General features: G+C 38.9%; 1 protein-coding gene across 6 annotated transcripts in view; it reads right to left on the bottom strand.

The window, feature by feature from the left end:
- Positions 1-23,369, bottom strand: part of MAST2 (microtubule associated serine/threonine kinase 2) — a 225,052-nt gene that overhangs the window by 188,262 nt on the left and 13,421 nt on the right. For all 6 annotated transcript variants that reach the window (XM_030323924.1, XM_030323925.1, XM_030323927.1 and 3 more), the window contains exon 2: positions 3,622-3,769. In XM_030323924.1, coding sequence (XP_030179784.1) covers positions 3,622-3,769 — 148 coding nt within the window. The remainder of the gene's footprint in view (positions 1-3,621; positions 3,770-23,369) is intronic.

Here is a 23,369-nt window from a genome sequence, read left to right as displayed (position 1 = left end):
TTCACCTGGCTTTATCCTGATCACCCAATTCACTTGAAAATTCTTCCTCTTCCTAGCAAAATCCTATTCAACATGGAAATACCTGCTGTAATAAAGGTGTGAGCAAAAGGAGTTTTTAGTTTTGTTTTTGTTACAACATATCCTTTTATTGCAACAAAATATGATGCAAATTATTTGGAGGGCAATTTAGCAAAACTTATTAAAATTTTAACTCAAATGTTTGAATCCAGCATTCCACTTGTAGGAATGCAGTAAAATGAAAAAAATAACAGTCCAGAATGCTCACCTTAGCAATGCTCACCAGGATAAAACTGGAAATAAGATAAACGTTCATTATAGTTTAAAGAAATTATAATATCTCCACATAATGAAATACTAAACCCATTAAATGAGGCACCTTGGGGCGCCTGGGTGGCTCAGTCAGCTTAGTGTCCAACTTCAGCTCAGGTCATGATCTTGCGGTTCGTGAGTTCAAGTCCCCGTGTCAGGCTTTGTGCTGACAGCTCAGAGCCCGGAACCTGCTTCACATGCCATGTCTCCCTCTCTCTCTGCCCCTACCCTGCTTACGCTCGGTCTCTGTCTCTCAAAAATAAATAAACATTAAAAAAAATTTTTTTAAATAATAATGAGGCACCTCAACATGCAGTCAAGAGAAAAATGTTCAACATTTCTTGTTGAGTATAAAAAGCAGAAAGGAAATATGTGGCATACGATTCCAATTTTGATTTTTAAAATAAAAAAGTTTATGTATATTTACATAAATTTTTAAATATATATTTTTTTTTTTTAATTTTTTTTTTTTAACGTTTATTTATTTTTGAGACAGGGAGAGACAGAGCATGAACGGGGGAGGGTCAGAGAGAGAGGGAGACACAGAATCTGAAACAGGCTCCAGGCTCTGAGCTGTCAGCACAGAGCCCGACGCGGGGCTCGAACTCACAGAGTGCGAGATCGTGACCTGAGCCGAAGTCGGCCGCTTAACCGACTGAGCCACCCAGGCGCCCCAAATATATATTTAAATATAATGGAGCATATATAAATAGTTGGAGAGAGGGAGACAGAAGACTAAGAAGAACTTTTCACTTTGATAATAATGCAGGTCTTTGAACTCAAATTTTTTATTACTGGCATATCTACTTTTTTTTTAAGATTTATTTTATTTTGAGAGAGACAGAGAGAGAGAGAGAGAGAGAGAGTGTGTGTGTGTGTGTGTGTGTGTGTGTGTGTGTGTGTGTGTATGAACTGGGGAAGGGCAGAGGGAGAGAAAAAGAGAAGCCCAAACAGGCTCCATACTCAGCACAGAGACCAACACAGGGCTCAATCCCACAAACCATGAGATCATGACCTGAGCTGAAATCAAGAATTGGAGACTCAACCAACTGAGCCACCCAGGTACCCTATGGTATATTTACTTTTTTAATCAGAAACATGCAATGTTTTTTAAAAATCTAGTTATCTTTCAAGTCTGTTCTCAAATGTATGCTTTACCAAAAAGCCTTTCCATAAAACCCTCTACAAAAAGTAAGAATGGTTCTCTACTCAAAACTTCCATAAGGCCAGAGTAGAGACTGCCTGCCTTCTTTCCTTCCTTCTGCAAATGTTGGCATGTTCTCCAGATGACCTGCCTACTCCTCATCTATATATTCTAAAGGAAAGAGATCATTGACTTACCCTATCCACATATACAAAGGCTAGTATCATAGCCCTATCTCCCTTCAAAATAAGGGCTTACGGGGGAAAGGCTTATACATCTGCAAAAGAAACCCATTTGGATATATACAAGTCTGGGCTTGAAGCATACCAAGGTTTGCCAAGAATTTGAGGAAAACAAACAACGTAAGAAGGAACAATATGAACAAATGGAACAACTGGTCTTTTAGTAAAGAAAGAACTCAGAAGAAAAGAAAACTTAAAAATTATAATTATTCTTACAAGGATTCAAAAGGCTAATGTGTAAAATAATCCCAGTTAAAGATGGCTGACTGAGGACATACTTTTATCTTTGGTCACCAAGGACAGTAAATGAAAATAAAGAAGTAAAATATACAAACAAACAAAGGCTATAATGAGGGAGGGGGATTGACTGAGGAAATGAATAAAATTTGGGGAAAATCTAAAGCAGATAGGTGAATCATAACCAATGGAACTGGGCAAAGAAAGACACAAGGTATAATAAGCATAGAGGAAATTGCAGTTAAATGACATATGAGGCTACCCTGCAAAATCTCAGATAAGTTCAGTATTCAGAGATACAAGATACCAAAGAAGATATAAAGTTAAGACATAAAGCTTAACTCAGATTAACTGAAAATCTATAGGCAAACACAACCACATTCCCATATTGTACCACCCAGCAGCCAGACAATCACCTCACAGGATAGAAGGGATATGGGATCTCAGAGCAGAGTGATGGATTCTGGTTGTTAGGTGCTCAAAAGAAAGAGTTGATTCAGAAACAAAACTTTAAAAAAAAATTTTGATACAAAACTCAAAATTCTATTTACTCATACAAAATTGAGAAGGTAACACATCCTTATATTCATAGCATTCTGCTATGAAAAGAACCAAAAAAATGGCTTTATGTGATTAAATACATGCCTGGCAAAATAACAATTCCAATAAAAAAGTGCAAAGATAAAGCCAAGAAAATAGCCCTGAAATGGGACAAAAATAAAAAGAAATTTAAAACCATTTACCAAGAAGTATGGTGGGGTTTCTTCTCTATTAATCTAATATTTTTAGCTGAGGCCAAACAGATTCTCTTTTAATATTCTATTGATTTCTGAAAATTATGTCACATTTTAATGGTTTCCCATTTGGACTATAACTTCCTTATATCATTTCTTCCTCTTGAATTTTTTTAAAGACTTTTCAATGGGGAAGGTGGGGAGGCACTACCGGCTTTGGAAAGGATTTTGAAAATGGGGGTGGGGGCAGAAAATCAAAAGGAGTGCCTGGGTGGCTCAGTCAGATAAACATCTGACTCTTGGTTTTGGCTCAGGTCATGATACAGCAGTTCATGAGTTCAAGCCCCACATCGGGCTCTGCACTGGCAGTGCAGAGCCTGCTTGGGATTTTCTCTCTCCCTCTCTCATTGCCCCTTCCCCATTCTCTCTCTCAAAATAAGTAAACTTAAAAAAAGAAAGAAAGAAAGAAAGAAAATCAGAAGAAACAAAGGATGTAAAGTCTACAGAAGTGAGCAGAAAGTAGAAGTCAAATTCAAAGAGAATAACCAGTGACAGTGATCAACTAGGAGATAACTAACAGGCCCAGGAGGCTACCATTCAGACACCACCAGGAACTAGTAAAGAGAGGAAGATAGCCTTACCCTTAAGTGTTTTATACAAAACTACCACCAGAGAAGATGACAAGTCAACTGATATACCCTTAAATATTGACAACGCAGTCCCATATTTCTTAAAAAACAAATTTAGAGAGGCTCCTGGAAGGTTCAGTTGGTTAAGCATATGACTCAAGTCATGATCTCACACTTCGTGAGTTTGAGACCCACATGGAGCTCTGCACCAGTGGTGCAGAGCCTGCGTGGGATTCTCCCTCTCTCTCTCTCTCTCTCAAAATAAATAAATAAAAGCTTTAAAAAAAAAAAAATTAGCTACTCACCTGACAGAGAACTGGCCAGGCTTCCTCTCCGCAACTTACAGTCATCCTGACTAAGTTGTCGTTGAAGTTTAGCTTTTCCAGTGGATGAAAACAGGTCAGGATTACTGAGCTTCCTGAAAAGCAGGGGACTAAGTCCAGTTATCACATCCTTCAAAGAAAAAAAGGTAAAATATAAAGCCTTTAAGGTCTTTTCTGAAAGTATAAGGACTTTATATTAAACATTCATTACAGTTAAATAGTGCCAGCATTTTATACTTCCTGATCAATAGCTAAAGCCAAAAACATATTTCTTAGTAAAAGCTGTTTGGGTATGCTATGAAGGCTACAGGACACTGATTATAAATGCAAAAGAAGGGACACTTAGGTGGCTCAGTCGGTTAAGCGTCCGACTCTTGACTTCGGCTCAGGTCATGATCCCACTGTTTCTGGGTTCAAGTCCCGCATCAGGCTCTGCGCTGGTGGGGTGGAGCCTGCTTGGGATTCTCCCTCTTTCCCTCTCTCTCTGCCCCTCCCCCACTCACTCTCTCTAAGTAAATAAACTTTAAAAAATAAAATAAATAAAAATAAATAAATAAATAATAAAATACCAAAGAAAAAACGGGGGGGAAGGTTCACAAGATGACACGTTAAGACATTTTGACAGGATGTATTATTCATAATGAGTACATGTCTAGTTATGTTTATTTATTTTCCTCCTTCTATTCACTCTTCCTATATATCCAGTAAAGAAAAGCATATTTTAGTTTTTAAAAAAAACATGAATAGCAGACCTTCCTTTACCTGATATACAAGGTTAGAAATGCCTCTAATATTCAATTAATGCTAAAATAATATATAGAGATTTCTTTATAGGTCAAATAGGAGCTGAATACATGTTTCAATGAAAAAGCATAATAGTACTATGGAGAGGAGTGCCTGGGTGGTCAGTCAGTTGACCATCCAACTCTTGATTTTGGCTCAGGGCATGATCGCAGGGTCATAGAATAGAGTCCCATGTGAGGCTCCACACTGGGCATGGAGCTTGCTTGGGATTCTCTCTCTCTCTCTCTCCCTCTGCCCCCTCCCCAGCTCACACAGACACATTTTTTTAAAAATTTTTAAAGTACCACAGAGAAAATACAGATAATATGAAACACTGACAGAGCCTCCTCCCATTTGTCTTTATTTTAATCCAGCTCATCCTGCTCCATCCCAATGCCTGTTCCTCTTCACTCAGTAAGCAAAGTCAACTCTCTTCAAGATTCAGACATTTTGAAGCAAACATGCACCTCATTGGCAGCATTGAAAGAGAAACTATTTTTAAAAAAATAAGGCAAATGAGACATATCTTTCACATTTCAATGAAAGAAACTAAAACAAATACAGGTAATTAGCACATCAAAGTGATATGGACAGGACAAAGACAAAATGAGAAACATAAGAAATAACTACAATCTATGTTACCTGCCATTTGAAGAATAAGACTCAAACAACTAGTAAAAGCCACAGGGGGGGAGAATGGGAAAATGCCAACCTTCTTCAGATTTAAAAAAAATAAAAACCCATAAGGTCATACACTGTGATTGGTGGGTTCACAAACATGTTCACAAACATAATACTGGTTGGTGGTGCCTATCCAGAATATAATTTACAAATGCCCCAAAATAAAAAAAGTTAAATAAAAATAACGGTTAAATAAAAATAAAAATAAGAGTAAGTTAAATAAAAATAAAATAAAGAAACAAGGAAACAGTATTTTTAAATTGGTAGTAAATGGATAAAATGATGAAGAGGGATATTTAGGCACTGTATCATTAAAGCAAATGGTGTGTCAAGATAACTATAACAGAAGTTAGCAGGGAGAAAGGGAAACTGGAAGCAGTAGCTAATACAAAAAGAGAAGACAGCAAGATAGCACTGTATATTCCCACCATCGGGTGTGTTAAGGATGAAATACTACCTATGCATCAAGGAGAAAGCATGGAAGGAAGCAGTGTTTGGGCACTAATGCTGATAACCAACCAAAAAAGGCCGGCCACTCACAGAGGCAACACCCCAGCATGCAGCTTTAGGTGGAGTAAGGAAGCATTGGAAGATATCAAGCTGAAGTAATATCCTAAATGAAGACAATAGGGAGAGGGAAAGGACTCATCCCCAAAATAACTTACAAACCAACTACATCAGGAAGCCAGCACTGGGATGCCTGCTACACTGTATGGATGAGCAATTAGTCTTAGCCAGAAAAGGAACAACAACGAATACAGGACTAGAGCAGCACCAATTAAGAGCAAGTCCTAGCCTTTTCAATCTCCCTATTCCCTATCATAATATACCATAGGAAAAAAAAAAAAGCCAGAAAACAGAAAAAAATAAATAAAAGTATATCACATCCCTTCTTATTCCAAGACTCACCTGTCAAAACCTTGCAAAGGGAAGCAAATATAAATTAAATTGGATAAGAAATTTAATTTTTAAACAATTTTATTTTTAAGTAATCTCTACACCCAATGTGGGGCTCAAACTCAGAACCCCGAGATCAAGAGTCGCATTTCCACCAATTGAGCAAGCCAGGAGCCCCTGAAATTTAACTTTTAAATTAGTATGTCTTTTTTTTTTTACTGAAGTATATTAGTCATTTCAGAAAAGAACACATATCCAAGCATATAACTCAATGAATTTTCACAAATTAAACATACCTATGTAACCAGCATCAAGATATATATTTAAAAAAAAAAAAAAAGACATAACCAAGCACCCCAAAAAGCCCGCTGTGTTGCCTTCCAAGCACTACCCAGGCTTCCAACAGAATAGATTATATAAAGTGAAAAACTTGGGGCACCTGGGTGACTCAGTCGTTTAATCATCTGACTCTGGATTTCAGCTCAGGTCATGATCTCAGGGTTCTTAGGATCAAGCCCTGCCTCACTCAGGCTCTGTGCTGACAATATGGAGCCTGGTTAGGATTCCTGCTCTCCCTCTCACTCTAATTTTGCCCCTCCCCTGCTCATACTCTCTCTCAAAAATAAACAATCTTTTTTTAAAAAATTAATAAATAGGAAATCTTTATATGAATGGAATCAACTAGCCTGGACTTTTTAAAACTAAATTTACCCAAGAAGTCATTAAGGGACAGGATAGAATGAAGCAAATAATACAAAATCACATATAATCCAACAGAGAAAGAAAAAGTGTATAGGAGGTAGAACTTCCTTACTAATTTCCATAATAACTTCATATAGTTCTCTAGTTTCCATTCTAGTCACTTATGAGATCCATCCAAGCTGCATGTTTTCAGGTTCTATGGGATCCATTATACCCTTTAAACTCTTCCTTTCGGCTCAAACTAGATTAAATTGGTTTCTATAGTTTTTACAATCAAATGATTCTTAAGCAAATTAGGGAGTTAAGGAGGGGAAAGAGTCTAGGAAGACTTAGAGGCTTCTGGCTTGGGTAGTATGCTTATCAAGACAGGGAATACAGAAGGAGAAACAATTTACAAATAAAACACTGCTCTGACAATAGCAAATATCAGCATTAACTACAGATCATAGTACTTTTCCAATAACTATTAGGGGAACTATAAACATTTAACCTGAAAGAAAGAAAACAAAGGAGACATGAGTAACTCTCTAACTACATGAGTGCTATTTCTTACATTACAGGAAATTTCTAACTTCTGAGGACAGAATTAGAACTAATGGATGAAATTAAGGTCATGATCTCACAGTTTGTGAGTTCAAGCCCTGCCTCAGGCCCTGAGCTGACGGCACAGAGCCCGCTTGGGATTCTCTCTCTCTCCCTCTCTCTCTCTCTGACTCTTTCCCGCTCTCAAATTCTCTCCCTCTCAAAATAAATAAACTTTAAAAAAAAAAGAAGAAGAAGAAGGAAGAGCTGTCTAACAGTCAACAGGCCACCTTAAAAAGGAATGGACTGTGCCACCAGAAATACTGAAAAAGGTGAAAGCTGACCTAAAACAGTAATTCTCAAAATGTGGTCCCCCATACCAACAGCACCAGCATGACCTGTGACCTTGCTAAAAAATGCAAAATCTCAGGCTTCACCTCAGACCTACAAAATCAGAATTCTGACAGAAGGGACCAGCAATCCATGTTTTAGCAAGCCCTCCAGGTGATTCTGAAGCACATGAAAGTTTGAGAACCACCAGACTAGGTCAAAAACTTTCAACATGATCCCACCAACACACAAATATACCAATCAGTTGTGAGGACTGTATCACAAATTACTTAAAATTTAAGTAAAGTACTTAAGTTTGCAACCACTTTAATTAAATGAAAGCAGGTTCTTGGTAAACTCTACAATAAAGTCAATTCACCTGTCAATACAACATTCTTCAGTGAAAACTTTAAAAGGCAGAATTATAGCAAGCATCCCAGAAATTACACATAACCTATATTTATTTATGTAACATTATAACAATAACATATCTAACATATGCCAGGTAAAGTTCAACTGTCAAAAAAAAAAAAAAAGGGCTGAAAATTGCTTGACTACACAATCTCTACATTTTCTTCCCAACTCTAGGAGCTTCTTGCTTTCTTTTTTAATTATGAGTACTGAGTTGTGCCCGTTTTGCCTGTTGCCCTGGGAGCCCTCACAGAGACTTCTCTCTTTTGGCTCAAAACCATCTCCCTCCTCCACAATACCAAAGCAAATCTCACAGTAACTTTACCCACAACACTAGTGTTGTGCTTACACTGTACTATGCTATTAGGATAGGATTCAAAGGAAAGGATTCACAGCTGAAAAACTGAAGTCTACACAACTAAAAACATTTGTACCAGACTAAAAACCTGGATTAACTCTCATTGGGAGTTGTCTTATCCCAAATGACTGGTAATCCAGTAGGTAAAGAGAATTCTATACCTTGTGGCAGATTCTTCCTGATCTACCCAACAAGAGTCAAATCCAGGTGCCACACTAATCAAAGTCCATCCTCTTAATCCCTATCAAAAACCTTTGCTTGATTATCTATCTATCTGTAATGAACTTTGACCCATACCCCAAGCATATCAAACACAGACATAAATTAACTCTAAATGGATCATGAATCAAACTGTAAAACCTAAAACAATAAAACTTAAGAGTAAATTTTTGTAAGTTTTAGAGTTCTTAGATAAGATACAAAACACAAGTTTAAAAAGAACAAATTTATATATTGGACTTCACCAAATTTAAAAACTAATCCTCTTCAAAAGATACTATTTAAAAAAATGAAAACAAATCACACACAAGGAAAAATCATTTGCAAAACACATGTTAGAAAGGACTGGCATTCACTATATAGAAAGGTCTTACACAATTCAATAACACACAAGCCAATTAAAAATGAAAAAAAGACTGAACAGACACTTCAACAAACAAGAGGCAACTACAGCAAAAGAATATACAAAACCATCATCAATATGATTTATCATTAGGGAAACAAAAATTAAAATCAAATGAGAAGTAATGTCAGCACAAAAAAAAAGGGTGGGGGGGGCGCCTGGGTGCCTCAGTCAGTTGAGTGTCTAACTGATTTCAGCTCTGGTCATGATCCCAGAGTCGTTGGATCAAGTCCCTCATCAGGCTCCACACTGCACATGGAACCTATTTGGTATTCTCTCTCTCCCTCTCCCCCACTCATGCACGTGCTCTCTCTCTCTCTAAAATAAAACAAAGCAAAACAAAACCCCACAGTTGCAAGCGAACATCTCCCCAGAGAAACAACTGGAAAACAAGCAGAAACTATCAGAACCACCTTTGTCAGAATTCTGGAAAATAGTCAAAGGTTTACAGTCAAGAAAATGCTGAATCAACAAGTAAACTTAAAAATGGTAGGAATGCTTTGTGGCATTTTTATGTGCCCCTGCCCACCCACTTCTTGATGTTAAAGCAGTGTGAAGACATCAGCTGGTGGTCCTAGTGCGGGACCTTGGTCCCTGATTCCCTGATTCTAGAAGGAGCAGAACAAATCTTGTTTGCAAATTATTGTTTATAGCTGTTCTCACTTGTCTGGGGGCTGCCAAAAAGACTGACACAAGGCACTCCTTTATTTCACCTAACTCAGAATCTGCTCAAGGCAGAAAAGCAGGAGGCTTTGCTCAAAAACACTGTAAGGTGATCCAACCACCCAGAGCCACGTGGACCAAAAGATTAAAGGTGAGACATAAAACAGACTGCCTAAAGCCTGGGAGGAAAAAGGGAGAGTTTCTCTGGAAAATTTGTGCAATCAAAATAGGGTAATTTAGAAAGTCCAAGGTAGGGGCACCTGGCTCATTCAGTCGGAAGAGCTTAGGACTTTTCATTTCAGGGTTGTAAACTCAAGCCCCACATTGACTGTAGAGATTACTTAAATAAATACACTTAAATAATAATAATAATAATAATAGAAAGAGCAACGCAAAATGCATGCTCAAGAAAGACCTGAAAAGACTCTAAGCTTTCATTTCAGGCTGATCCCTATGCTCACTATAAGTCTAGCTAAGCAAAAAGTCCATATAGTGGTTTGCAAAGACCCTATAGGAGATAGGTTTGTTTATTTAGATTCTGGTGATCAAGGAAATCTCTATCTAAACACAAGCTAAGGATCAGAGACTTCAGTACCACAGTACAGTACCACAGTATACACGGACCAAGGAATATAATTTCTGCAAAAATAAATAAACAAAAAATAAATGCTGGGAAAACTCACTAGAAAAATGGACAACTACAGCCTTCAACAACCTAAAACAACAAACTCTGGAGAAAGGGGAAGTGATTTCCAGAGTTATCAATATTCAAATGTCCATTTTTCAACAACAAAAAAATCACAAGACCTACAAAGAAATGAGAACGTATGGACCATTCAAAGAATCAAAATAACAGAAACCATGTCTGAGGAAACCCAGCATTAAACCTAGTAGTAAACTTTAAATCCCTTTCTTAAATATGTTCAAATGTACAAATGAAAGAAAATCAGAAAAACAATGCATGAAAGAAAAACAGGGTTGCATATATGATACTCAAGGAAAGACAATGTGAGCCAAGGATTTTATATCCAGGATAACTAACCTTCAAGGTAAAGGGCACAGGAAAACTGTTACCAATATAAAAATAATTCAGAGAATATTGTTCCAAGAGGCCCTTCCTAAGGAATCTACCAGAAAACAAGATTTACACAATCAAAATAATTAGAGCAATATCAGCATGTGATTAGCATTAAATATGCAGTCACTTGTAAAATGAATAAATGTACATTCAAAGGGAGAGTACAGTATATAATGGCTATATAATTTGAAAATGTAGATACACATTTTCAACCACAAGATGGAAGGAGAAGGTGGAGACAGCATATACAAAAAAATTTAACAGTTCTCATTAATCATTGATGGTAGTACATTAGAATTGCCTTTAGAGACATATATTTATGTAGGACAAAGCAAATGCATAATTACTGGATATTCTAATTGTTGGTTCAAAACACTCTCAGAAGCTTCCCGGCTGTAATCTGAAAATGGCCCCTGTTTCAGGGGTAGGGAGAGACAAAAGAAAGAGGCAGGCCACTCCAAGTTGGTAGGTGGCAGTATTAATAACCAAAGGGAACTTACATAACAAGACTTGCCTTGGGCGGCAGCAAGACAAATAGATCTCCACACCTGCCCACCAGATCTTGGTTTATAAAGAGGCCTTAACTAGATGCAGTCGTGTATACCATGCAGGTGTTTTCAATACTACATCACTATCTCAAGGCTCTGTCCTTGAAGAAGCCTCTGGGAGCAGGAAAGGCAAGTGGAACCTATTTCCAAGGACAGGGGAGGGGTGAGGAGCCTCCCAGAGCCCAGGTCCATCCGCAGTCATGTCTTTTTGATAACATTCTCCAATACTTAAATCTTTCACACCGTGAGTCTTTGGGAATATGATTCAAGGTAGGAAATAGAGAAAATACTGATGTAATATACAGGAGATTAAGTTTTTTAAAAAATCTGAGTAGTCCTTTGCAAATACACTGTTAATTGACAAGTAGTTTATGTATTTAACTCTCCACTGACAAGTTTAGAAACAACGACCAACGTAATAGCAAAGAGTATCCTTAAGATATAGTTTGCAGTTCTAAAATACCATTTCCCATTAAAAGAAACCAAGAGTTCTTAGAAAAACAGCTAATTCCAGGTCTAAGGTGGAAAATGAGCCCGGAACAGTTTGACCCATGAGATTGCAAAAAAAACTATCAAAACTATTAGGATCAGGTCCAAAAGACTAAGAAACCAATTGTTTCTAGACAAGAGGACAATCTGAGATTCAATTAGTACAAGAAAACCATCAGATGCTGTACATTTAAATGCCTGACCTGGGTGGCTCAGTCAGTTAAGCCTCTGACTTGGGCTCAGAAAGCCTGCTTCGGATCCTCTGTGCCCCTTTCTCTGCCCCTTCCCCACTTGAGCTCTCAGTCTCTCTCAAAAATAAATAAATAAACTTTAAAAAAAGGTTTAAATGCCTAACCACATGAATAATAAGATGACAGGGAACTAATTACCTTAAAAATCAGGCAAACTTAAAAGGAAAGAATCAAGCCTTTCTTACATGTACTATACCACTGGGAACTAAATAGTAGATGAGGGGAAGCATCTCCTTAAAATGTTATTCCAGTTAATAATTGAAAACAAAATGATAGAATTGTATAACCATTTTGCAACTCCCAATTACTGAATCTTGGCACCGAGCATCAAAACTGCTAAAATCAAAGAGTAAGCAGCAGAGGATTACACACCTACTGTTGAAAGACCACACAACCATCTATAATTTTGCCAAAGGAATTAAACCTGAGGCTGGATGAAGCTTCTGTATTCAGCTGTAATTTGCAGGAAATGCAAAGGATACGGAAACATTCTGAAATGCATCATGGTTATATAGTAGGAAACCTACAGGTCAAATGCCCCAGATATTTCTACGTATAAATTTTAAGGAAAAGGAAGACATGGAAGGGAAACCTACAGATTAAAAAAGATTTAAGACATATCTTGTGTTGGGGCACCTGGGTGGCTCAGTCGGTTAAGCATCCGACTCTTGATTTTGGGTCAGGTCATGATCTTACTGTTCCTGGGATAGAGCCCACGCATCCAGCTCCGTGCTGACGGTAGGTAGCCTGCTTGGGATTCTCTGTCCCTCTCTCTGTGACCCTCCCCCACTTGGGCTCACACGCGTGTGCAGGTGCATGCACATACATGCTCTCTCTCAAAATGGATAAACTTTAAAAAAATAAACATATCTAGTGTTTTTATTTTATTTATTTTGAGAGAGAGGGAGAACACAAGCAAGGGAGGGGCAGAGAGAGGGAGAGACTCCCAAACAGGCTCTCTGCTGAAAGTGGAGCTCGAACTCCTAAACCTGTGAGATCATGACCTGAGCCAAAATCAAAAGTCCAATGCCCAAGGGACTAAGCCACCCAGGCACCCCTATCTCGTGTTTTTAAAGGGGCAGGACTAAAATGTAATGTTTTAGATGCAAACTTACAAGGAAATGAAAGCAAATTATTACTTTTTAAGTCAGGACAGTTATTACTTTTGAAGGGAAGGTGGGGCTGTAATTGAGATGGGATACATTTATAGAATGGGTGGCAAAACTGTTTTTCTTGATCTGGGTAATAGTTTGTAAGGGTGTTCATCTTATAATTCATTAAGTTATACATTTGTTTTGACTGCTTTTCTGTGCTTCTTATATTTTACAATAAAAAGGCTAAAAAAGAAAAAGAGGAAAGGAAAAAAAAAATCACAAAACAAGTGGCCTGCTGCAAAAGTAAGGGAATATTTTGCCACACATAAAGTTAGAGCAGTGACAAAAAACAAGCACAATAATAAACATAGAAACATTTAGTGAGATCCAGTACAAATGAGAAATTCTAAATCCTGATTTGACAACAAAAACAACACTGCAAAACAGACATTCTTTTTTTAAAAAACTTTTTTAAGTTTATTTATTTATTTTCAGAGAGAGAGAGAGAGTACAGAAGGGGGAGAGGGAGAGGGAGAGGGAGAGAATCCCAAGTAGGCTCCACACTGTTGGTACAGAGCACAATGTCAGGCTCAAACTCACAAACCATGAGATCATGACCTGAGCCAAAACCAAGAGCCAGATGCTTAATCGACTGAGCCATCCAGGTGCCCCCAAAGCAGACATTCTTATCCTCATTTCATATTCAAATCTACTAAGCTACTGAGAGAATTCACACCTAGTCCAAATTGTTTTTTCTCCTATTATATTTAAATTACATTAATAAAGAACTCATAACAATAAGAAAAATAAAACGAAAGAGTGTATAAGAAAAACAAGAAAGTATATGGATAAGAAAGTCACAAGACAATAAATCCAAATAATAAAATTCACTAGCAATTAGGGAAATATATTTAAAACACTGACAAGTCATCCAAACCTAACAAATTACCAGAAGTAATAACCTGATAAAACCAAGAGTTGGCAAAGACATAGAGAAACATCACTGGTCAAAGTAAAAATTGGTACAATCACTGTAGAAAACAATTTGGCAATAATATCCAGCAAGAGAAATTCCTGTACATGGGCACAAGGAGATAAGTACAAGGATATTTACTGCAGCACTATAATAGGGAAAATGGAAATAACTTAAGGGTCCATTATTATAAGAATGGATAAACTGTCATTTACTCAAAGGAATGCTATATAGCCTTTAAAAATTAATGAAACTGATTTGGAGCGCCTAGGTGGCTCAGTCAGTTAAGTGTCTTACTCTTTTTTTTTTTTTTTAACATTTATTCATTACTGAGAGACAGAGAGAGTCAGAGCACAAGCATGGGAGGGGCAGAGAGAGGGGGAGACACAGAATCTGAAGCAGGTTCCAGGCTCCGAGCTGTCAGCACAGAGCCCGACACGGGGCTCAAACCTACGAGCAGTGAGATCATGACCCGAGCTGAAGCTGGACGCCCAACCAACCGAGCCACCCGTGCCCCAAGTGTCTTACTCTTGATTTCAGCTCAGGTCATGATCTCACAGTTCGTGAGATCGAGCCCCACGTCAGTCTCCATGCTGACAGCACAGAGTCTGTTTGGGATTCTCTCTCTCCCTCTCTCTCTGCCCCTCCCCTGCTTGCTTGCTCTCTCTCTCTCTCTCTCTCTCTCTCAAAATAAATAAATAAACTTTTAAAAAAATTAATGAAACCGATTTAAATGTATTAACATAGATCAAGGTTGGCAAACTTCAGCTGGCAGGCCAAATCCTAACCATAGCCTGTTATGTCCAGTCAGAAAGCTAAAAGTAGTTTTTACATTTTGTAAATGGCTGGAACACAAATCAAAAGAACATTATTTCATGAAATATTCTCAATATGAAAAATATAAAAGTTACATGAAATTCCAATTTCAATGTCTATACATAAAGTTTTATTAGAACATAGCCACATTCACTCATTTACATATTATCATAGATATGCTATCATGCTACAACAGAAATGAGTAGTTATGAAAAAGTATGACAAAGCCTAAAATATTTATTATCTGCCCCTTTACCAAAAAAGTCTCCTGATCCATGACATAGATAATTCTCAAAAAAATATTGACCAGGGTCTGGGTAGCTTAGTTGGTTACGCACCCAAATGTTGATTTAGGCTCAGGTCAAGAACTCACATTTCATGAGATCAAGCCCCATGTCAAGCTCTGTGCAGACAGTGTGGAGCCTGCTTGGGATTCTCTCTCTCCTTCTCTCTCTCTCTGCCTCTCCCCCACTCTCTCTCTCTCTCTCAAAAATAAACTAAAACAAAACAAAACAAAAACCAATGTTAAATTAAAAAAGTAAGGGCAAAAAGATTTATACAGTAATACATAATTTATATAAAAGTTAAAAACAAATACTGCTTCATCTTACTTATAAATATCTTTAGTAACGGATTGTTTTTCTTCCTTATTAATGCAGCATTTAAATACACACCACCTTTAACAGTGGTTTCTTTCAGGAATGATAGTGGGGAGGGAACGGATGCTAAAAGTAACTGTAACATTTTACTCCTTTAAATATAACATTTTACTCCTTTAAAATCTAAAGCAGGGTCCCTGGGTTGCTTAGTCACTTAAGCTTCAGACTTCAGCTCAGGTCATAATCTCACAGTTCATGGGTTCCAGCCCGAATCGAGACAGACAGACAGAGAGAGAGAGAGAGAGAGAGAATCCCAAGCAGAGAGAGAGAGAGAGAGAGAGAGAGAGAGAGAGAGAATCCCAAGCAGGCTTCACACTGACAGCTCAGAGCCTGGAGCCTGCTTTGGATTCTGTGTCTCCCTCTCTCTCTGCCCCTCTCCTGCTCAGCGCAAACGCACTCTGCTCTCTCTCTTTCTCTCTCAAAATTAAACACATTAACAACATTTGAGTATCTACTATGTTCCATAAAGTATGTTAGGAATACAAACCTAAGCAAAATAAAACCCTGATACTTATTACTTTTTTACTCTATTTTGCCTAAAGCAGTGGTTCTGATCCTCAAAGTGTGGTCTCCAGACCAGCAGCATCACTTTCATCATCACCTGGGAACTTGTTGGAAATGCAGACTCCAGGCCCTACTCAATCAGAAATTCTGGGTGTCAGGCCCAGCCATCCTTGCTTTAACAAGCCTTCCAGGTAATTCCATTAGCCCTGAAGACTGAAAATAACTGGCCCAAAGAAGTTCACACCCATACCCCAAAAGAGTGAGGCTCTGGTTAGGCTCTGGGGCACCTGGATGGCTCAGTCAGTTAAGTGTCCGACTTCTGCTCAGGTCATGATCTTGCAGTTTGTGAGTTCGAGCCCCGCGTCGGGCTCTGTGCTGACAGCTCAGAGCCTGGAGCCTGCTTCGCATTCTGTGTCTCCCTCTCTCTCTGCTTATTCACCTGCTTGCTCACTTGTTCTTTCTCTCTCTCCTCTCTCTAAAAAATAAATAAAACATTAAAAATTTTTTTTAAATAAATAAATGGGTTAGGCTCACTTAAATGGATCAGTCTCAGGAATTAAGAAAAAGCATAGCTAGAACTGGATAGCCACATGCAAAAGAATAAAGTTAGACCCTTACCTCACACCATATACAAAAAATAGCTCAAAATAGATCAAACCTAAACATAAGGTCTAAAACCATAAAACTCCTAGACGAAAACATAGGGGTAAATCTTCATGGGGATCTTGGCTATGGCAATAGTTTCTCAGATGTGACCAAAATCACAAGCAACAACAACAACAAAAAAGGTAAATTATACTCCATCAAAATTAAACTTTTGTGCAAAGGTCACCAGCAAGAAAGTAAAAGACAGGGGCACCTGGCTGGCTCAGTCAGAGCCCTCACAACCATGAGATCATGACCTGAGCCAAAATCAACAGTTGGATGCCCAACCAACTGAGTCACCCAGGCAACCCAAAGATAAAATCTTAAAAAAAGAAAAAAAAAAGTGAAAGACAACCTACCAAATGGGAGAAAATACCTGTAAATCATATCTGATAAGATATCAGATTCTAGATGTCAGATATCAGATATCTAGATATCCTAGTATCCAGAATAAATATAGAACTCTTACATCTCAACAACAAACAACCCAATTTAAAAATGGGCAAAGAACTTGAATAAACATTTCTATGACAAAGATATACCTCACTTGCTCACTCACTCGCTCTAAAATAAAACTTAAGGGCTTCTGGGAAGATGGCAGCGTAGGAGGACGCTGGGCTCACCGCGTCCTGCGAATCAATTAGATTCCACCCACACCTGCCTAAATAACCCAGAAAATCGCCAGAAGACTAGCAGAACAGATTCTCCAGAGCCAAGCGGAGACAAGAGGCCCACAGAACAGGGTAGGAAGGGCGGAGAGGCAGTGCGCACTACACGGACTGGCGGGAGGGAGCCGGGGCAGAAGGGCGGCCCGCTGGCCAAGCAGAGCCCCCGAGTCTGGCTTGCAAAAGCAGAGGGGCCAGACGGAGGGTGTTCTGACAGCAAGAGGGACTTAACATCTGGAAGGTTATAAGTTAACAGATATGCTCGGAGAACAGGAGGGCTGGAGGACAATGGGAGGGAGAGTTGTTGAGCCCCGGACCACAGAGCTCAGCTTGGCGGGGAACAAGGGCGCTCACCAGCGCCATCTCCCTAGCCCAGCCCCCAGCCAAAATCCCAAAGGGAACCAGTTCCTGTCCAGGAACTTGCTTGCACTGCACAAACACCCAACACTGTGCTTCTGTGGATCCATCCCTCCGGGCGGCGGGTCTGACTGCCTCCCGGTGCCGCAGGGCCCCTCCTGAAGCGGACAACCGAATGAAAAGTGAGCTGAGCCTGCCCCTCCTGCCCCCGTGCACCTTGCCGATCCACCCCAGCTAATACACCAGATCCCCAGCACCACAAGCCTAGCAGTGTGCAAGTAGTCCAGACGGGCCACACGACCCCACAGTGAATCCCGCCCCTAGGAGAGGGGAAGAGAAGGTACACGCCAGTCTGACTGTGGCCCCAGTGGTGGGCTGGGGGCAGACATCAGGTCTGACTGTGGCCCCGCCCACCAACGCAAGTTATTCAAGACAGCACAGGGGAAGTGCCCTGCAGTTCTGCACCACTCCAGGGACCATCCAAAATGACAAAATGGAAGAATTCCCCTGAAAAAAACCTCCAGGAAATAACGACAGCTAATGAACTGATCAAAAAAGATTTAAACAATATAACAGAAAGTGATTTTAGAATAACAGTCATAAAATTAATCGCTGGGCTTGAAAACAGTATAAAGGACAGAAGAGAATCTATTGCTACAGAGATCAAGGGACTAAGGAACAGCCAGGAGGAGCTAAAAATGCTATTAATGAGCTGCAAAATAAAATGGAGACGACCACAGCTTGGATTGAAGAGGCAGAGGAGAGAATAGGGGAACTAGAAGATAAAATTATGGAAAAAGAAGCAGCTGAGAAGAAGAGAGATAAAAAAATCCAGAAGTATGAGGGGAAAATTAGAGAACTAAGTGATGCACTAAAGAGAAATAATCTACACATAATTGGTATTCCAGAGGAGGAAGAGAGAGGGAAAGGTGCTGAAGGTGTACTTGAAGAAATAATAGCTGAGAACTTCCCTGATCTGGGGAAGGAAAAAGGCATTGAAATCCAAGAGGCACAGAGAACTCCCTTCAGACATAACTTGAATTGATCTTCTGCACGACATATCATAGTGAAACTGGCAAAACACAGGGATAAAGAGAAAATTCTGAAAGCAGCTACGGATAAACGTGCTCTAACTTATAAAGGGAGACCGATAAGACTCGTGACAGATCTCTCTACTGAAAGTTGGCAGGCCAGAAAGGAATGGCAGGAAATCTTCACTGTGATGAACAGAAAAAATACGCAGCTGAGAATCCTCTATCCAGCAAACCTGTCATGTAGAATAGAAGGAGAGATAAAGGTCTTCCCAAACAAACAAAACCTGAAGGAATTCATCACCACTAAACCAGCCCTACAAGAGATCCTAAGGGGGACCCTGTGAGACAAAGTACCAGAGACATCACTACAAGCATAAAACATACAGACATCACAATGACTCTAAACCCGTATCTTTCTATAATAACACTGAATGTAAATGGACTAAATGCACCAACCAAAAGACATAGGGTATCAGAATGGATAAAAAAACAAGACCCATCTATTTGCTGTCTACAAGAGACTCATTTTAGACCTGAGGACACTTTCAGATTGAAAGTGAGGGGATGGAGAACTACCTATCATGCTACTGGAAGTCAAAAGAAAGCTGGAGTAGCCATACTTATATCAGACAAACTAGACTTTAAATTAAAGGCTGTAACAAGAGATGAAGAAGGGCATTATATAATAATTACAGGGTCTATCCATCCAGAAGAACTAACAATTATAAATGTCTATGCGCCGAATACGGGAGCCCCCAAATATATAAAACAATTACTGACAAACATAAGCAACCTTATTGATAAGGATGTGGTAATTGTAGGGGACTTTAATACCCCACTTACAACAATGGATAGATCATCTAGACACACGGTCAATAAAGAAACAAGGGCTTTGAATGATACATTGGATCAGATGGACTTGACAGATATATTTAGAACTCTGCATCCCAAAGCAACAGAATATACTTTCTTCTTGAGTGCACATGGAACATTCTCCAAGATAGATCACATACTGGGTCACAAAACAGCCCTTCATAAGTATACAAGAATTGAGATCATACCATGCATACTTTCAGACCACAATGCTATGAAGCTTGAAATCAACCACAGGGAAAAGTCTGGAAAACCTCCAAAAGCATGGAGGTTAAAGAACACCCTACTAAAGAATGAATGGGTCAACCAGGCAATTAGAGAAGAAATTAAAAAACATATGGAAACAAACGAAAATGAAAATACAACAATCCAAACGCTTTGGGATGCAGCGAAGGCAGTCCTGAGAGGAAAATACATTGCAATCCAGGCCTATCTCAAGAAACAAGAAAAATCCCAAATACAAAATCTAACAGCACACCTAAAGAAAATAGAAGCAGAGCAGCAAAGACACCCCAAACCCAGCAGAAGAAGAGAAAAATAAAGATCAGAGCAGAAATAAACAATATAGAATCTAAAAAAACTGTAGAGCAGATCAATGAAACCAAGAGTTGGTTTTTTGAAAAAATAAACAAAATTGATAAACCTCTAGCCATGCTTCTCAAAAAGAAAAGGGAGATGACCCAAATAGATAAAATCATGAATGAAAATGGAATTATTATAACCAATCCTTCAGAGATACAAGCAATTATCAGGGAATACTATGAAATTCATATGCCAACAAACTGGACAACCTGGAAGAAATGGACAAATTCCTAAACACCCACACACTTCCAAAACTCAATCAGGAGGAAATAGAAAGCTTGAACAGACCCATAACCAGCAAAGAAATTGAATCCGTCATCAAAAATCTCCCAACAAATAAGAGTCCAGGACCAGATGGCTTCTCAGGGGAGTTCTACCAGACATTTAAAGCAGAGATAATACCTATCCTTCTCAAGCTATTCCAAAAAATAGAAAGGGAAGGAAAACTTCCAGACTCATTCTATGAAGCCAGTATTACTTTGATTCCTAAACCAGACAGAGACCCAGTAAAAAAAGAGAACTACAGGCCAATATCCCTGATGAATATGGATGCAAAAACTCTCAATAAGATACTAGCAAATCGAATTCAACAGCTTATAAAAAGAATTATTCACCATGATCAGGTGGGATTCATTCCTGGGATGCAGGGCTGGTTCAACATTCGCAAATCAATCAATGTGATACATCACATTAATAAAAGAAAAGATAAGAACCATATGATCCTGTCAATCAAAGCAGAAAAAGCATTTGACAAAATTCAGCAACCTTTCTTAATAAAAACCCTCAAGAAAGTCGGGATAGAAGGAACATACTTAAAGATCATAAAAGCCATTTATGAAAAGCCCACAGGTCATATCATCCTCAATGGGGAAAAACTGAGAGCTTTCCCCCTGAGATCAGGAACATGACAGGGGTGTCCACTCTCACCGCTGTTGTTTCACATAGTGTTGGAAGTTCTAGCATCAGCAATCAGACAACAAAAGGAAATCAAAGGCATCAAAATTGGCAAAGATGAAGTCAAGCTTTCACTTTTTGCAGATGACATGATATTATACATGGAAAATCCAATAGACTCCACCAGAAGTCGGCTAGAACTGATACATGAATTTAGCAAAGTTGCAGGATACAAAATCAATGTACAGAAATCAGTTGCATTCTTATACACTAATAATGAAGCAACAGAAAGACAAATAAAGAAACTGATCCCATTCACAATTTCACCAAGAAGCATAAAATACCTAGGAATAAATCTAGCCAAAGATGTACAAGATCTGTATGAAGGCTTATGAAGGAAATTGAAGAAGATATAAAGAAATGGAAAAACATGCCATGCTCATGGGTTGGAAGAATAAATGTTGTTAAAATGTCAATACTCCCCAAAGCTATCTACACATTCAATGCAATCCCAATCAAAATTGCACCAGCCTTCTTCTCGAAGCTAGAACAAGCAATCCTAAAATTCATATGGAACCACAAAAGGCCCCGAATAGCCAAAGTAATTTTGAAGAAGACCAAAGCAGGAGGCATCACAATCCCAGACTTTAGCCTCTACTACAAAGCTGTACTCATCAAGACAGCATGGTATTGGCACAAACACAGACACATAGACCAATGGAATAGAATAGAAACCCCAGAACTAGACCCACAAACGTATGGCCAACTCATCTTTGACAAAGCAGGAAAGAATATCCAATGGAAAAAAGACAGTCTCTTTAACAAATGGTGCTGGGAGAACTGGGCAGCAACATGCAGAAGATTGAAACTAGACCACTTTCTTACACCATTCACAAAAATGAACTCAAAATGGATAAAGGACCTGAATGTGAGACAGGAAACCATCAAAACCCTAGAGGAGAAAGCAGGAAAAGACCTCTCTGACCTCAGCCGCAGCAATTTCTTACTTGACACATCCCCAAAGGCAAGGGAATTAAAAGCAAAAATGAACTGTTGGGACCTCATGAAGATAAAAAGCTTCTGCACAGAAAAGGAAACAACCAACAAAACTAAAAGGCAACCAACGGAATGGGAAAAGATATTTGCAAATGACATATCGGACAAAGGGCTAGTATCCAAAATCTATAAAGAGCTCACCAAACTCCACACCCAAAAAACAAATAACCCAGTGAAGAAATGGGCAGAAAACATGAATAGACACTTCTCTAAAGAAGACATCCAGATGGCCAACAGGCACATGAACAGATGCTCAACATCGCTCCTCATCAGGGAAATACAAATCAAAACCACACTCACATATCACCTCACGCCAGTCAGAGTGGCCAAAATGAACAAATCAGGAGACTATAGATGCTGGCGAGGATGTGGAGAAACGGGAACCCTCTTGCACTCTTGGTGGGAATGCAAACTGGTACAGCCGCTCTGGAAAACAGTGTGGAGGTTCCTCAAAAAATTAAAAATAGACCTACCCTATGACCCAGCAGCAGCACTGCTAGGAATTTACCCAAGGGATACAGGAGTATTGATGCATAGGGGCACTTGTACCCCAATGTTTATAGCAGCAGCTATTGTTATAGCCAAATTGTGGAAAAAGCCTAAATGTCCAACAACTGATGAATGGATAAAGAAATTGTGGTTTATATACACAAAGGAGTACTACGTGGCAATGAGAAAGAATGAAATATGGCCCTTTGTAGCAACGTGGATGGAACTGGAGAGTGTGATGCTAAGTGAAATAAGCCATACAGAGAAAGACAGATACCATGTGTGTTCACTCTTATGTGGATCCTGAGAAACTTAACAGAAACCCATGGGGGAGGGGAAGGGAAAAAAAAGAAAAAAAAAGAGGTTGGAGTGGGAGAGACAGCCAAAGCATAAGAGACTCTTAAAAACTGAGGACAAACTGAGGGTTGATGGGGGGTGGAAGGGAGGGGAGGGTAGGTGATGGGCATTGAAAAGGGCATCTTTTGGGATGAGCACTGGGTGTTGTAAGGAAACTAATTTGACAATAAATTTCATATAATAAAATAAAATGAAATAAAATTGTGTATAGAAGGTACTCAATAAATACTTCTAGGTGATTTTGTAATGATTAAGATTGAGTCATTTTCTGACTTCAAATTCCAACTTTGTGACCTGAGGCAAGTTACTTAAGTTCTCTAAGCTTTAATTATCCCATATATGTAACAGAGATGATATCATTACCTATTTCATAGGGTTATTGTGAGGCTTAAAAAAA

Source organism: Lynx canadensis, chromosome C1, assembly GCF_007474595.2.
Source record: "Lynx canadensis isolate LIC74 chromosome C1, mLynCan4.pri.v2, whole genome shotgun sequence".
Classification (NCBI taxonomy): Eukaryota; Metazoa; Chordata; class Mammalia; order Carnivora; family Felidae; genus Lynx; species Lynx canadensis.
The sequence above is the reverse complement of the archived record's forward strand: the minus strand, read 5'-3'. Positions and strand labels throughout refer to the sequence as shown.